A 12,986-nucleotide genomic window follows, 5' to 3' on the forward strand; every position below is an offset into this window, starting at 1 on the left:
ATTGGTTGCGGGCACATCCCCAGTCGGGGGTGGGCAAGAGGCAGTTGGTAGATGTTTCTCTCTCATTGACATTTCTAACTCTCTATCCCTCTCAATTCCTCTCTGTGTAAAATCAATAAAATATATTTTTAAAAAATTTCCTAGTCTTGAGAGCTCCAGATGGTGAAAGGGGAAACATGTCTGAGGAGTAAGGTGGAGAGAACACCACCACCAGCCTTATTCTTCATAAACCACATTCAGGCCCGTGCCAAACAGGGCTAGCCAAAGCTAACACCCAACGTCTTCTCTGAAAGCCTGCACGAACCCTGTCCTGTGACTCTCAAGAGACACAAAATGGATCCATAATCCTTCCATTTTCTCCCTTACCTTGCTTTAGACTTAGTGGCTGATGATGAAAATCGGGTGGTGAGTTGCCACAGTCTACCTGATGATGTATCCTTGGCAACACCCTATGAACCTCACTACCAACGGTAAATGTTAAACAGAACTATTAAGGGTGAGCAGCCTTGCCCTGGCCGGTTTGTCTCAGTGGATAGAGCATCGGTCTGCGAACTGGAGGGTCCATAATCAATTCCGGTCAAGGGCATGTGCCTTGGCTGCCAGCACATCCCCAGTAGGGGGTGTGCAGGAGGCAGCTCATCAATGTTTCTCTCTCATCAATATTTCTATTTACTTTATTGATTTTTCACAGAGAGGAAGGGAGAGAGATAGAGAGCCAGAAACGTCAATGAGAGAGAAACATCGACCAGCTGCTTCCTGCACACCCCCTACCGGGGAAGTGCCCGCAACCAACATATTGATTACATGCCCCTGACCGGAATTGAACCTGGGACCCTTCAGTCCCCAGACCAACGCTCTACCACTGAGCCAAACCGGTTTCAGCTCTCATCGATATTTCTAACTCTCTATTCCTCTTCCTTCCTCTCTGTAAAAAAAAAAAAAAAAAAAAAAAAAAAAAAAAAAAAAAAAAAAAAAAATCAGTTAAAAAAGGATGAGCAGCCTCCTAGTACATAGGGAAAGGGAAACTCTTGCGATGCAGGTACACTTTGGAGCCTGCAGGTAATGCAGGGTGGCTGGGGCTGCTGTTCCCTGGGCCTGTCCTCATCAGATGTTAGCACTGTTTTCCCTCAGTAAGGAGAGAATAGCGACAGAGGCGAGAAGAGTCTTGGTGAGCATAGACCTAGATACGAATCAGCCAGTCAGCAGCAGATGGAGCTTGAAATCAGAGTAAAGCACAAGGATCCGAATGAAGGAGTAGACAAGACTCCCAAGAGTAAAGACAGAACTGAAGAGATGGATATAAAGCTGCACACACTTCTCTGATTTCCCAGGCTTGGAGCACCCTGCTGAGAAAATTTCCCAGCCACAGTCTTTGGATTCACTTATCTATAATAATAAAAGCATAATGTACTAATTAGACTGGACGACCTTCCGGACAAAGCTGGGGGAAGCCGGTGCTGGGGGAGGCCTACTCTTGCACAAATTTCGTGCATCAGGCCTCTAGTTTAATAATAATAATAGTTCAGAATCCCAGCTGTAGAACAAGTAATCTAGTATCAGACCATTTATCCCTCCAAAAAAGTACATCCTCCACCCCCTCAGGCAGTCAGTGGTATGAATCTGAACTCACTCACATTCACACGGAGGTCTCTTCTCTGCATTTTCTAGATTAGCTGGCGTCATCTTAGAATAACGCCTAAGTGTGAAATGTCTGTTCTCAGGAGTCATCATTTCCACTGTGAAATTCTAAGTGACAGAGAATGAAGACTAAGGATCCAAGATTAATTATCAGATTAATTTGCCTAAAACCAATTTACCTAGAGACAATTAGTCTAAAATAAATATTTATCAAATCTGCAGCATTTTCAAAAGGATCTAGCAGATTCACCCTTTCACTTTTTAATGATGCTGTCTGTATAACCTTGAATTGTTAGTCAACTGAATAAGCCACATACCTGTTCATTTGTTTCAGATATATTGACATCTTAACAGCATGGATGTAGAAGTTAGACCAAACCACAAAATCATATTGAGCTTTATTTTTTTCAAGGCATCTAATTTGTAAAGTAATATTGGATTAAGAAACACGCACACACACAAAAAGATACACAAAATGTCTGTACCAATTATATTTATTGCTAGAAACTTTAAGCTTTTTTAAAAAAGTGTTTGAACAGTAAATAACATAAAGGTAGGAGGAAGCAATCTTCTCATTTACAAAGTGCTGCAAATTTGATAAATTTATGTTACTGATAATTCAGAAGAACTCTTGGATGAATAGATATAAATCCTTGAAATACCCAAAGCATGACAAAAAAAGAATAGAATACCTAAATGGCTAATAGAAATAAAAATTTAAAAAAATACCCCAAAGGGATTTGAGCTTTTGGCAGTGGTAGTAACTTGAAACACACAGGTTTTCAGTGAAATGGTTTTAAGAGATCTAGCTTTAGGTAAAGGCATTTCAGCAAAAGTGAACAAGAACCAAGTCAAAGTGTTTTGTCCCTCTGGCGCCCCTGAACCTCCAAGTTGGGGAGTTACAGTAGATGTAATCCTGGATCCCTCTGAAAGGCGGCAGCTCTGGGGAAGCGAGCTGCTGCCAGGGAACCAGGTGCAAGAGTGACCTGAGAGAAGGGAGTGAGTGCGTGTGAGCATACGCCCACGGGGGCACACACTGGGCAGGAGGGCTCGATGCACCTACACCCGGGGAGTGTGAATAGCCTGAAGCTTCAAAAATGTCTCCCCCAGCAATTCCATCCCCCGAGACCCACTCCTAACCACCTCCACCGGCTGAGGAGAAGTACAGGCACCCCGTTAATCTTCCCAGGCTCACGTGAGTCCCTGAGAATCAGGCAGTACAGGCAGCAGGCCCCCTGGAGCTGGTCTCTATTCCCAGCCTTGAGGTGAGCAGCTCTCTTAATCCTTAGAGAGAAGGTGGCCAAGAAGTAGCTCATTTATAAGGTCCACCTCTTCATCTAGATACAGAAGTAAGAGACGATGGTGTGGTAAGAACCTGGTTGCCCTCCTATCTGACCCAATGGGTGGGGTACAAAATAGTCAGGAGCTTCCACGATGTCTTCCCTTCCTGTAATCCAGGACCACAACACTGCCTGATTTATGCATAGACTTAACCTGGAGATACAGACTGGAACCAGACCTTTACAGTGTATTGGAGCCACCTGTGCATGCGCAAGTTTATGCTACAGCACAGGCTGCACATGTGGGAAGGAGGCCAGTCACCCCCACCGCGGTAACTGGAAGGTTCCTCCTCCACAGTCCATTTGGAATGTCATCATCTTTGGGTCTCTGGCCCTTGGGGCCTCCCCAAAGGACTCTTCTGCCAGGCCCGGAGAGGACATCCTTGGCCTCCGCTGGCCTCGGGGCCCACTGGCCAGAGGAACTTGTCAGTGGTGGTGACGGCAGCCCAGTGGCCGCCGCTCAGATGTAGTTGGCCGGGGGCTGTCGAGCGTTGAGCCGCTGCATGTGACAGCTGTGGCAGAGCAGGTGCCCGTCCAGAGGGAAACAGCAGCAGCCTTCCTCATCACTCAGCTGCATCCGGCAGTCCTAGGGGAAAGGGACACCGGTTCACCTCAGCCCAGGCACCGTGGGCATTTAGGAGTCTGTCCTTCTCAACCACGGACTTCTAACAACCAGGAGAAAAAAAGGGTGGGTGGGAAGGGATGGACGCCCAGGAGAGAAACATGAAAAAATCCCTCAGCTGGACACCAGGTGTCGCTGCTATAGCAAAAATAATGGGAAAGGCTCCCGTCTACATTGCATACCCGGAGACCCTATTCAGAAAGGACGAAACAACTGGGACCAGAGAGAGTGGCTGGAGGATGAGACAGAGTCTGGAGACAGGTCAGAGCACTTTCCTGGAGCTCCTGGTCTGTGCTTTCCTACAGTCCGGTCCAGGGCTTGACTCTTCCCGGGGCCCCATTCCAATTTCCCAGGGGTCCCGGCCCCCAACACTCACCTCACAGTGATAGCACTCAAAGTGATAATCTCGGTCCATGGAGATCACCCTCACAATGTCCTCACAGCCCTGAAATAATGCAGACCCCCATGGAGATGAGAGCAGTCTGACAGCCCCACTTCCCCCGCCCCTGTGCAGGCCCCACCCACCCAATGGGAAGACCAGACAAAGGCCTCCCGGGCCTCTCTGCAGTCATCTGTAGCTTTCCGATGGGCTTTGCAAATCCTCCTGGAACTTCCCCTCCCTCTCCTCTCCCTGTCTCTGGGGGCTTGGCCTTGCCTATCTCTCCGGCTGCAGGGGAAGCGGAGGCAGGGAAAGGGGCAGGCGGCATAAATACCGAAGGTTAAGCTGGGGACAAGGAGGCCCAACAGGGTCTGGCTCCTCGTTGGCTTTGGCTAAGCACAACCTCAGCACACACAGGATAAATCACTCCCCACCTTTTCCTGCTGGCCCTGAGGATTCCCCCCACCTTTTCCCAGCCCCTCCTCCGGCCTCTGATGACCTTGACCTCAGAAAGTCTGCCTCTCTGCACTGGGAGAGAAGAGACAGAGCCTGGGCCCAGTGAGGCTGTCAGACACTTCCGGGCCCGGATGCAAGGGTCAGGGGGGTAACCCCGAGAGCAGAGTCACACGGGAATCTTCACAGAGTACATTCCTCAGCGCCACGGCGTCCCAAGAGAGTCCGGGCCGCACGTCCCCATCCCTTCCCCAGAGGCAGCGGCACTGGCCGCCCTGCGGGAGAACCCAGACACACTGACCTCGGAGGGGAGGATGGGCTGGCAGCAAGCCGCACATTTAGGAGCATAATTTCTGAAAGAGAGAGGGCAGAGGTGAGCTGAGATTCGGGAATCCTGAGCCCAGGTCCGCACCATACAGCGAGGGGTGCACTCACTTGTGGTAGTCGGTGACGCAGTACACCTGGTTGGAGAAGTCCACTGTGAAGGGGATGCCATCCAGGCACTTGTTGCACACGATGCATCGGAAGCAGCCCGGGTGATAGGACTTGCCCATTGCCTGTAGGATCTGGCCGTGGAGGCGGTGGAGAATCAGTCTCCCTCCGGTCTCACCTTCCCAGCTGCTCATGATGTTCTCTGCTGCTCTCACAAAACTCACCCACCCCCTTGCTACCCTTCTGGAACAATGCTATGGAGTCAGAGGGGACCAAAGATCCTTAAAGTGGAGGCAGAGCCCTGGCCGGTGTGGCTCAGTTGGCTGGACATTGTCCCACGCCCTGAAAGGTTGCCTGTTTGATTCCCAGTTAGGGCACATGCCTGGACTGTAGGCTTGATCCCTCATGGAGGGAGTGCTGGAGGCAGTAGATTGATGTTTTTCTCTCCTCCTCCTCTAAAAATCAATTTTTTAAAAAGTGGAGGCATGCCCTGGCTGGTTTGGCTCAGTGGATATAGAGTGTTGGCCTGTGGATTCAAGGGTCCCAGGTTCGATTCCGGTCAAGGGCATGTGCCTTGGTTGTGGGCACATTCCCAGTGGGGGGTATGCAGGAGGCAGCTGATTGATATTTCTTTCTCATTGATGTTTCTGGCTCTCTCTCCCTCTCCCTTCCTCTCTGTAAAAAAATCAATAAAATATATTTAAAAAGTGGAGGGAGCTGAAGCCGGTTTGGCTCAGTGGTAGAGCGTCAGTCTGCGAACTGAAAGGTCCCAGGTTCGATTCCGGTCAAGGGCATGTACAAGTGGAGGCAGAAACCCTGAAAAAGGTTTTAGAAAGCAAGTAGGCTAGTGGTTCTCAGCCCTGGCTGCATAAGGATCATCCAGGCAGCTTTTAATATTTTTATCTTTAAAATCCTCACCTGAAGACATGCTTTTATTGGTTTTAAAGTGAGAGGAAAGGAAAGAGAGAAAAACACCCATCAGTTGTCTCCTGCACATACTTTGTCTGATCGGGGATCGAACCTGAAACCTAGGTATGTGCCCTGACTGGGAGTCGAACTAGTCACATATTGGTGTACGGGATGATGTTCCAACCAACTGAGCCACACCGGCCGGACACCCAGGGAGCTTTTAAAGACCAGCAAAGCCTGGGTGACACCCCAGAATTTTATCCAGGCGTCTTCATCACAGTGTCTGGTGAGGACGCAGGATTTGGCATTTTTCTTTGCTTCTTCTCAGGTAATCTGCTGGGCTGCCAGGGCTGAAAACAACTGATCTAACCCAACCCCTCTTTCTTATAGAAAAGAAAACTGAGTTCCAGCTGATCCTAGCTGGTAGCAAAGAGGGGATTCAAACCCAGAACCCCATGCTCCTAGCTCAGGTGGAGGGCCAGGCCACGCCTGCAGAATTAGGGAGGGGCCAGATCACACCGGTCTAGGGATGGCAGGATTAGGCGTCAGGACTTGATGTCAGAGACAGAGAAGCCACTCTAAACAGTTGCTCCGGGAGGGAATGGATGAGTGATTCATCTGCTGAAAGTATCCCCCTCCGCGCCCCCCCCTACCCCCCAGTATCCATTTAGTCCCTGATTCCACCCCTCAGTCTCACTCAGAGTCTCTGCTGAAGCCATTTGCTTACCTTTTCCAAAATCAAATGACCACAAACACAGCACTTCTCAGCTGCCTCCTGAAACCCTGAAAACTAGAGACCAAGGGTGGATGTTATAAACTGAGAATGACCGGATGGATGGCACCCCATTGGGCCACCAAAAAGGGGGTCCCATGTGGGAGCCAATGCTAAGCCCCAGGGTCCCTCTCACTCACCAGGTAATCTTCCTCACAGTAGACAGAGCCGTTGACGCTGTAGAAAGCCTTGCAGCGCAGAGTTCGCCCTGGAAGTGGCAGAGAAGGGGCTGGGGCCCGTGCCGGTGCCGGTGCCCAGCACAGGGCTTCCCGCTTCCTGCTCTCCCCAGTGGTGTGGTTACTTATCCTCCTCCCTCCCCACACAAAAATCCCCTCTGACTCAATTCCAATCTGCTTTAGGCTCATTCCTGCCAATCTCCCCGCTTCTCTGCTCACTGCTCCTCCAGCTGCTGCCTCAACAGTTTTCTGTAACTCCGTCTCAAATGAGTGCCTTCCCCCAGTGTGTGGGGAGCCACCCGGGAAGCAAAGCCAACCACAGGCTGAGTCCACGGTCAAAGGAGCTCCGAAGGCCCCAGCTGGTTAGAGTGTCAGCTCTCAGACTGAGGGTCATGGGTCCAACTCCAGTCAAGGGCCTGTGCCTCAGCTGCACGCTGGATCCTCAGCCCTGGTCTGGGTGTGCAGGAGGCAGCCAATTGACGTGCCTCTCTTACAGTCACGTTCCTCTCTCTTTGTCTCTCCCCCTCCCTTCCACTCTTCCTAAAAATCAATGGAAAAAAATATCCTCAGGTGAGGATTAACAACAGTATAACAAGGGGCTCTGAAAAAGGTGGTGTCCAACGTGCACAGAGATGGCCACGCTGTCACAGGCCTTGCCCCCTGGGGCCTGTCACCCTAGGAGCCTCCTTGCATGAGCAAAGCTCTCCTGCTCGCCTCGCCCCGCAGGTCTCCCTCCCAGGACAGGCTCTGCGGAGGCCAGGACTTGGAGTTACTGCTGAGGACAAAGTGCTTTGTTTGAAGCGGAGCTGGTCCTCTTTCCTGCCGCACAAGGCTCTTCCCCAAGCTTAGAGGGACCCAGCCTCCAGGTCAGAGGCCGCGCAGGATGTCCTAGGAGCAGCCAACGCAGGACCATTCCCCAAGTAACTAATACGTAGGAACTTCTCCAGGGCATCTAAATGGTCAGGAATGGGCGAGAAGTGAGACCACGGCGGAGAATGAGCAATTTCCCCACCTTTGCCCTCTTCTCATCCAAATCTCCACTTCTAGCTCTGCGCAGGGGTTTAGGAAAGCTGACTTAGAAACTCATGAGACACAGGGGAGTACAGAGGAAAAGAGACATACCCGGAAGGGGTCCTATAAACAGAAGGACAGACAGATAGATGAACCTAAAGAGAACCAGGCAAAGGCTGAGGTGTGGAGGAGTGAGAAACACTGGGTGCTGGAGTCAGACAGGCAGAGATAGGAGATGAAAGGGTTAGCAGAGGAATCGGAGGGGGTAAGCAGTGGGGAGGAGGTGATGAGGGGCAGGACGTGAGGGAAGGGCTGGGGAGTTAAGGCCACTGGGAGCAGGTCCCCTCCCCCCTTGCCTCGGGCCTCCTGAGCTAACAGCGGGCATTCCTGGAGCATGATGTCATCAGCTTGGCATGGCCCGGTGGCCTGCACTCTGGCGAGGTGGCTGAACTCTGACCAGCCAAGAGAAAACCCCCCTCTCTGCCCCCGACAGTTCCCCACTCCCTCAGCCCACCCCCGCCTTTCCTACATTCCAGTCTTTCACTGTCGCCCTAGGCAACTTGGCTGCCCAAAACCAAACCCTAGGGAGGAGAGGCTGGAGGGTCAGGCAGGAGTCCAGGCTGGGCAAGCAGGGAGGCAGCAAAGGAAGGAAGAGAGGGGAGGACAGAGGCTGAGCAGAGGAAGAAGAGTCCAGAAAGCAGACCCAGCATGGGAACGGGAGAGCCAGGTAGGGCACAGAGAAGGGAAGCGAGAGAGAAGGTGGGGCAGCAATGGCGGTCCAGACACATGGTGGGGACAGCTGCTCTGTGAGCAGATGAAGAGGCACACGTTCTGCTCCGGCTTCCCAAGGCGCTCGTGACTGTGTCTGTGTGTGGGGCGCACTGGCGGCCTTGGGCCCTGGTCCAGATCTGGAGCAGCACTCACCACAGGAGCAGCAGACAAAGCACTGGGTGTGGTAGAGGCTGTCCAGGGCCTGGCAGGCGTTGCTTTGCCCGTAGATGCCTTTGTTGCACTTGATACAGGTGCCTGAGGGGAGAGATGTTGTCAGCATCACGTCCTACTCCCCCTGCTCAGAACCTGGGGTTCCCGGTCTGTCCTGATTGTGCCCAGTATCACAGGCCAGAGCCTCCCTGTGATGGCTCCCTCTGGGCAGAGAGGGTACTAAGAGATGGAATGAAGCAAGGTCTTGGCTGAGTGGATCCATTCTTATGTATTGATTAACCAACAGATACTTATTTTCTGAACATCTATTCTGTGCCTAACAAAAATACTGTGCTCAATGCTGCGGAAAACTGGAGGTATGTCAAAGATATGGTCCCCAGCCTTTAAATGCTTACTTCCTACTGGGGAGAAAAGACTAAGCAGGTCAAGTATGACCCTTGTTGCACCATGTGGGACAATAGAGATGCCCGTCCACACACTCCCTAGGGAAAAAAGGCCGGGCCCAGCAAGTCTCTCTGAGACCTGCTTCTCTGTCTGTAAAATGAGCTGATGTTCTGCTCAAGAACGACTTCTCACTGCTCCAAAGGAGGAAAAGAAGGATCTGGCTCAGCAGTGGGACCTGCGCAGAGGGGACCATGTGAGCATGACTCCTGCGGGGAGAATGCAGGGTGTGTTCCCAGGAGGGTGGCATAGGAAGAGGGGGATGGGAGATAGAACCCCTAAGTTCTTTCAGTCATCTCCCATCATGGGAGGGTCAGAGCTGAGCTACTTCCCTCCACCCCCCTCCGACTTCAGTCCCTCCCCCCTCGCCACCCCACAAATGCATACACCTGGCTCTGGCACCAGCCTTTCCTGGGTGTGTCCTTTCCTCCCTCCACTCCCCAATTCCAGGCCCATGAGTGAAGGTGAGGGCCTGTCTTTGGGGAGCAGATCCCAACGGGCCTGCCTCACCCCGCCCCACCTCTCCCCCTCGGCACTCTGCCACACTCCTTGCCTGTTGGGGCCCATCCCAGTTTTTGCCCAGAGGCTTGGGAGCCCGTGCGGCAGCTGCAGCAACTGATGGGCCCAGGCCTGTCCTGCTCCCACCCTCTGGCAGCTGGGCAAAGCTGTAGCCAAGGAAGAGGGCCCCTACTGAGGACAGGAGTAGGAGGGCACAGTTAGGCTGGGGGTTCTTACAGAGGAGACTGCCTGACCCACAGGAAGAAGAGGCCCTACGCTGGGGTCAAAATGTGGCCTCCCCCTAGGAGGGAGGACCTGCCCCAAGACTGCCATGCCAGGAGGCCCCTCCGAGCCATGTCTCCGGGACATTACGGGAAGATAAGAGCAAGCTGCCCAGGCATGTCCGCCTCACCTCCTCTAACCCAGAAATCCAAATCTAGGTTCTTGTTGTCATTTTATTGCACTTTATCTGAATTCATTTTTCCTTTTGGCTCTGATGGTTTAGCCAATGAGACCTCTTTCCATCCAACACCCATTTCTCCTGGGCCTCAAAAGAAAATTGCAAGAAGCATCCTGTTACTTAAGTCTCCCTTGACCAAAGCCTCTGTTGTGGGCTTTCCTCTCTAAGGGCAGAGGGAAAAGGATGGGGGTTGGACCAGGCAGGCCCTTTCCAGTCTGCAGCTCTGCTACCCCCCCCCCCCCCCCGTACCTCCTCTGCACGGCCCCCTCCCTGGCTGGCGCTCTCTCCTTATTCACATTACTAGCCATAGAGGCCTAGAGCAGGACATGGGCGGTGAGAAAGGTGAGGAGATGCTTGGAAAACTGAAGAAGCCCTGGGTGAGCCCTCCCCTTCTTCCTGTTCTTTCTATGACCACAGTCGGATGAGTACTTAAATAGTGAAGAGGTGCCTGTAGGTCTTGGCTAAAAGATATTTCAGTACCCCAATATCTCCCCATAGCTGAGACATAAAATCAATGCTCTTAAAGGTAACTACGTGGGGGCAGGGGGAGCCAACGACCAGGTTTCCTTAACAGCAACAGGAAAATGGGAGGCGCCTTAAGCTGAATTCTGAGCAGGTGATGGCCAAACGGCAGTTACACAGGGTTATCCATGGGGTGATGGTGACCCGGCGGTCATGCCTTCTGCCCTGACTTCCGGATGGGGACACAGAAGCTGCCACCATCAGGTCTCTGTTTAAACGCCCATGCCCGCACCGAGCCAGCACCGAGCCAGCAGGGCCGGGCGGGCAGCAGGAGGGTCCTCCCTCCCAGGCTCCATTTCCTCCCCCGCGGCCCCAGCTCCGCGCGTGCTGGGAAGCAGCCCCCGCCCCCACCTCCTCACCCCACGCCCCGCCCTGCGCGGCGCGGCGCCCCGCCCGCGGGCACCTGGAGCTCGGGGACAGGAGCCGGCACGCACGCGGCCCGCCGCCCTGTCCTCCCCCCGCGAATTCCCCAAATTCCTGCGGGCGGCGCCGGGGCCCGCGTGGGGGCTCAGCGCGCAGGAGCCTGCAGGGCACCGCCGTTGTGGGGGGGGGGGGGGGAATAGGGAGATGCTCTCACTGTCCGCGGGTCACTCCCAGAGGCCTGGGACCGCGGAAAAAACCGAGATCCCACAGCTTGAGAACTGGGGCTCCCGAGAGAATCCGGGGGGATTAGAATTCTGCAGGATAGGGGTCCCCAGTCCATTGAAACCCATTAGGAAGGGGAAGACCCTCTGGCCTCTTTTCCAGCCCCGCGTCTGCGCCTCCGACTCCCCGGGGCCGGCGCTTTGGGCCGTCGGGCCGGTGAGGGGTCCCTTCCGCTCCCTAACCACTGGTCTCACTCACCGAAGTAGTCCTCTCTGGCCTCGGGTTCCCGCATTCGGGGTCGGGTGGTCTCCGGGACGAACGGACCCGGTGGCTCCTCGAGACCAGACGGCTCCATGCCCGAGGGGTCCCCGCGGGCACCGGCCTCCCGCAGGCGCAGCAGCGCGGTGAGGTCCTCCTGGTACCGGGCGGCCGCCGCGCAGTCCCCGTAGCCGGTCACCGAATGCCGCCCGGGCTGCGCCCCTCGTCTCTCCAAGGGCCCCGCCACTCCCGCTCCAGACCCGGCCAGAGACCCGGGGCTGCCCAGGGCCGGGGGGTACGAGTGGCGGCTCTCCTGGCAGCCGAACCCCGGGGGCCGGTGAGCGCAAAGTCGGTCCAGGGCAGCGTGGAGCTCCGGATAAGTGGACGGCACCCCTCCGGAGGAGTAGCCCGCCGGAGCCCCGACCAGAGGGGGGCCGAACAGGCACGGCCCGACGGGCAGGGGGCTGCCGTGGCGCTGGTCGTAGCCCATGCTGATGCCGCTGGTGCGGTTGCTGCAGGGCCGGCTGCCCCCGGCCCCGCCGGCCCCCGCCCCGTCCAGCAGCAGGCTGCCCCGGGGGCTGGACGGCTTGCTCGCGTCGCTGGCGGAACTGCTGGCAAAACTGGAGCGGGGGCTTAGGGCTGGGGCCGTGGTCTCCAGCCGAAAGTCTGGGTTCAAGGACTGAGGTAGCGGCAAGACCCGGGTGGGAGTCGGCCCCCCGGGAAAGGAGCCCTCGTAGCGCTGCGCCTCAAAGGAGCCGCGCGGGTTCCGCTCAGCGTCCAGGGGTCCTTGCTCCCGGGCGGGCTCCAGCGGCTCATCCCCAGGTCCCCCGGCAGCTCCACGGGGCCCTGGTTTTCTAGATCCCCCCGACCCACTCAGGCGCCCTTTGCCCGGCCCTGGGGTCCCATCGGACCGGCTAGATTCACCCTTTCTGCGGCCGAACTTAGCGCTGCCCGAGTCCGAGAGTCTTAACTTCTCAAGCAGGCGGCTGGCTTTCTCTCCTAACCGCTCCATGCCCTCGGGCCTGGGGCCTGCAGCCCCCTCCCTGCCCCGCTCCCCGCAGCGTCTCGGCCACCGCTCCTCTGTGCCTGCGGCCGGGCTTCGCTTGCCCAGGGGCACAGGGTAGGCACCAGGATTCAGAGGGTGGATCAGATGCCCGGCGCCAGGAACCCCCCAGCATCCCCCAGCAAGAGGGGCTGCGAACCCCCGCGCATCAGGGGCTAAGCAGGTTTGAAGGGCCTACGGCTGTCCCGTCCGCAGGTCTGTCGGTCCACGCGTCGATCTGCCCAGCCGCCCCACTGCTCCGGCCCCCGCCCCCCTCGCTCTCACACTCAGCACGGACGGAACTTCTCTCCCAAACTTTTGTCTGCCTGGCCGGATCTACTTTCCGGGAGGGGCGGAGCACCGAGTGGAGGAGAAACAGGGGTGTCTGCGCAGGGATCTCTGGTACGCGGAATGGGGTGGTGGGAGCTGGTCCTAACAGTCCTGGAGGTGGAGATTCGCCGCCAGGAGAGGAGAGGAGGGCAAGTTTGGGCAGTAGCTACTACATC

At 55.3% G+C, this 12,986-nt stretch overlaps 1 protein-coding gene across 3 annotated transcripts; it reads right to left on the reverse strand.

Annotated features, from left to right (window-relative positions):
- Positions 1-2,114: 2,114 nt before the first annotated feature.
- AJUBA (ajuba LIM protein) lies at positions 2,115-12,986 on the reverse strand. 3 transcript variants are annotated; one of them, XM_036448760.2, is made up of 8 exons: positions 11,439-12,983; positions 8,657-8,758; positions 6,686-6,753; positions 6,501-6,563; positions 4,868-4,998; positions 4,734-4,785; positions 3,977-4,045; positions 2,115-3,564 (listed from the first exon to the last, which is right to left on the reverse strand). In XM_036448760.2, the coding sequence occupies exons 1-8, from the start codon at positions 12,448-12,450 to the stop codon at positions 3,439-3,441; spliced, it is 1,623 nt and encodes a 540-aa protein (XP_036304653.1). In that variant the 5' UTR covers positions 12,451-12,983; the 3' UTR covers positions 2,115-3,438. The 3 variants fall into 3 exon arrangements, with proteins under 3 accessions (XP_036304653.1, XP_036304660.1, XP_036304669.1); XM_036448767.2 differs by lacking the exon at positions 3,977-4,045 and having other exon boundaries at positions 11,439-12,986; XM_036448776.1 differs by lacking the exons at positions 6,501-6,563; positions 6,686-6,753; positions 11,439-12,983.

Source organism: Pipistrellus kuhlii, unplaced genomic scaffold, assembly GCF_014108245.1.
Source record: "Pipistrellus kuhlii isolate mPipKuh1 unplaced genomic scaffold, mPipKuh1.p scaffold_m20_p_1, whole genome shotgun sequence".
NCBI classification, from domain to species: domain Eukaryota; kingdom Metazoa; phylum Chordata; class Mammalia; order Chiroptera; family Vespertilionidae; genus Pipistrellus; species Pipistrellus kuhlii.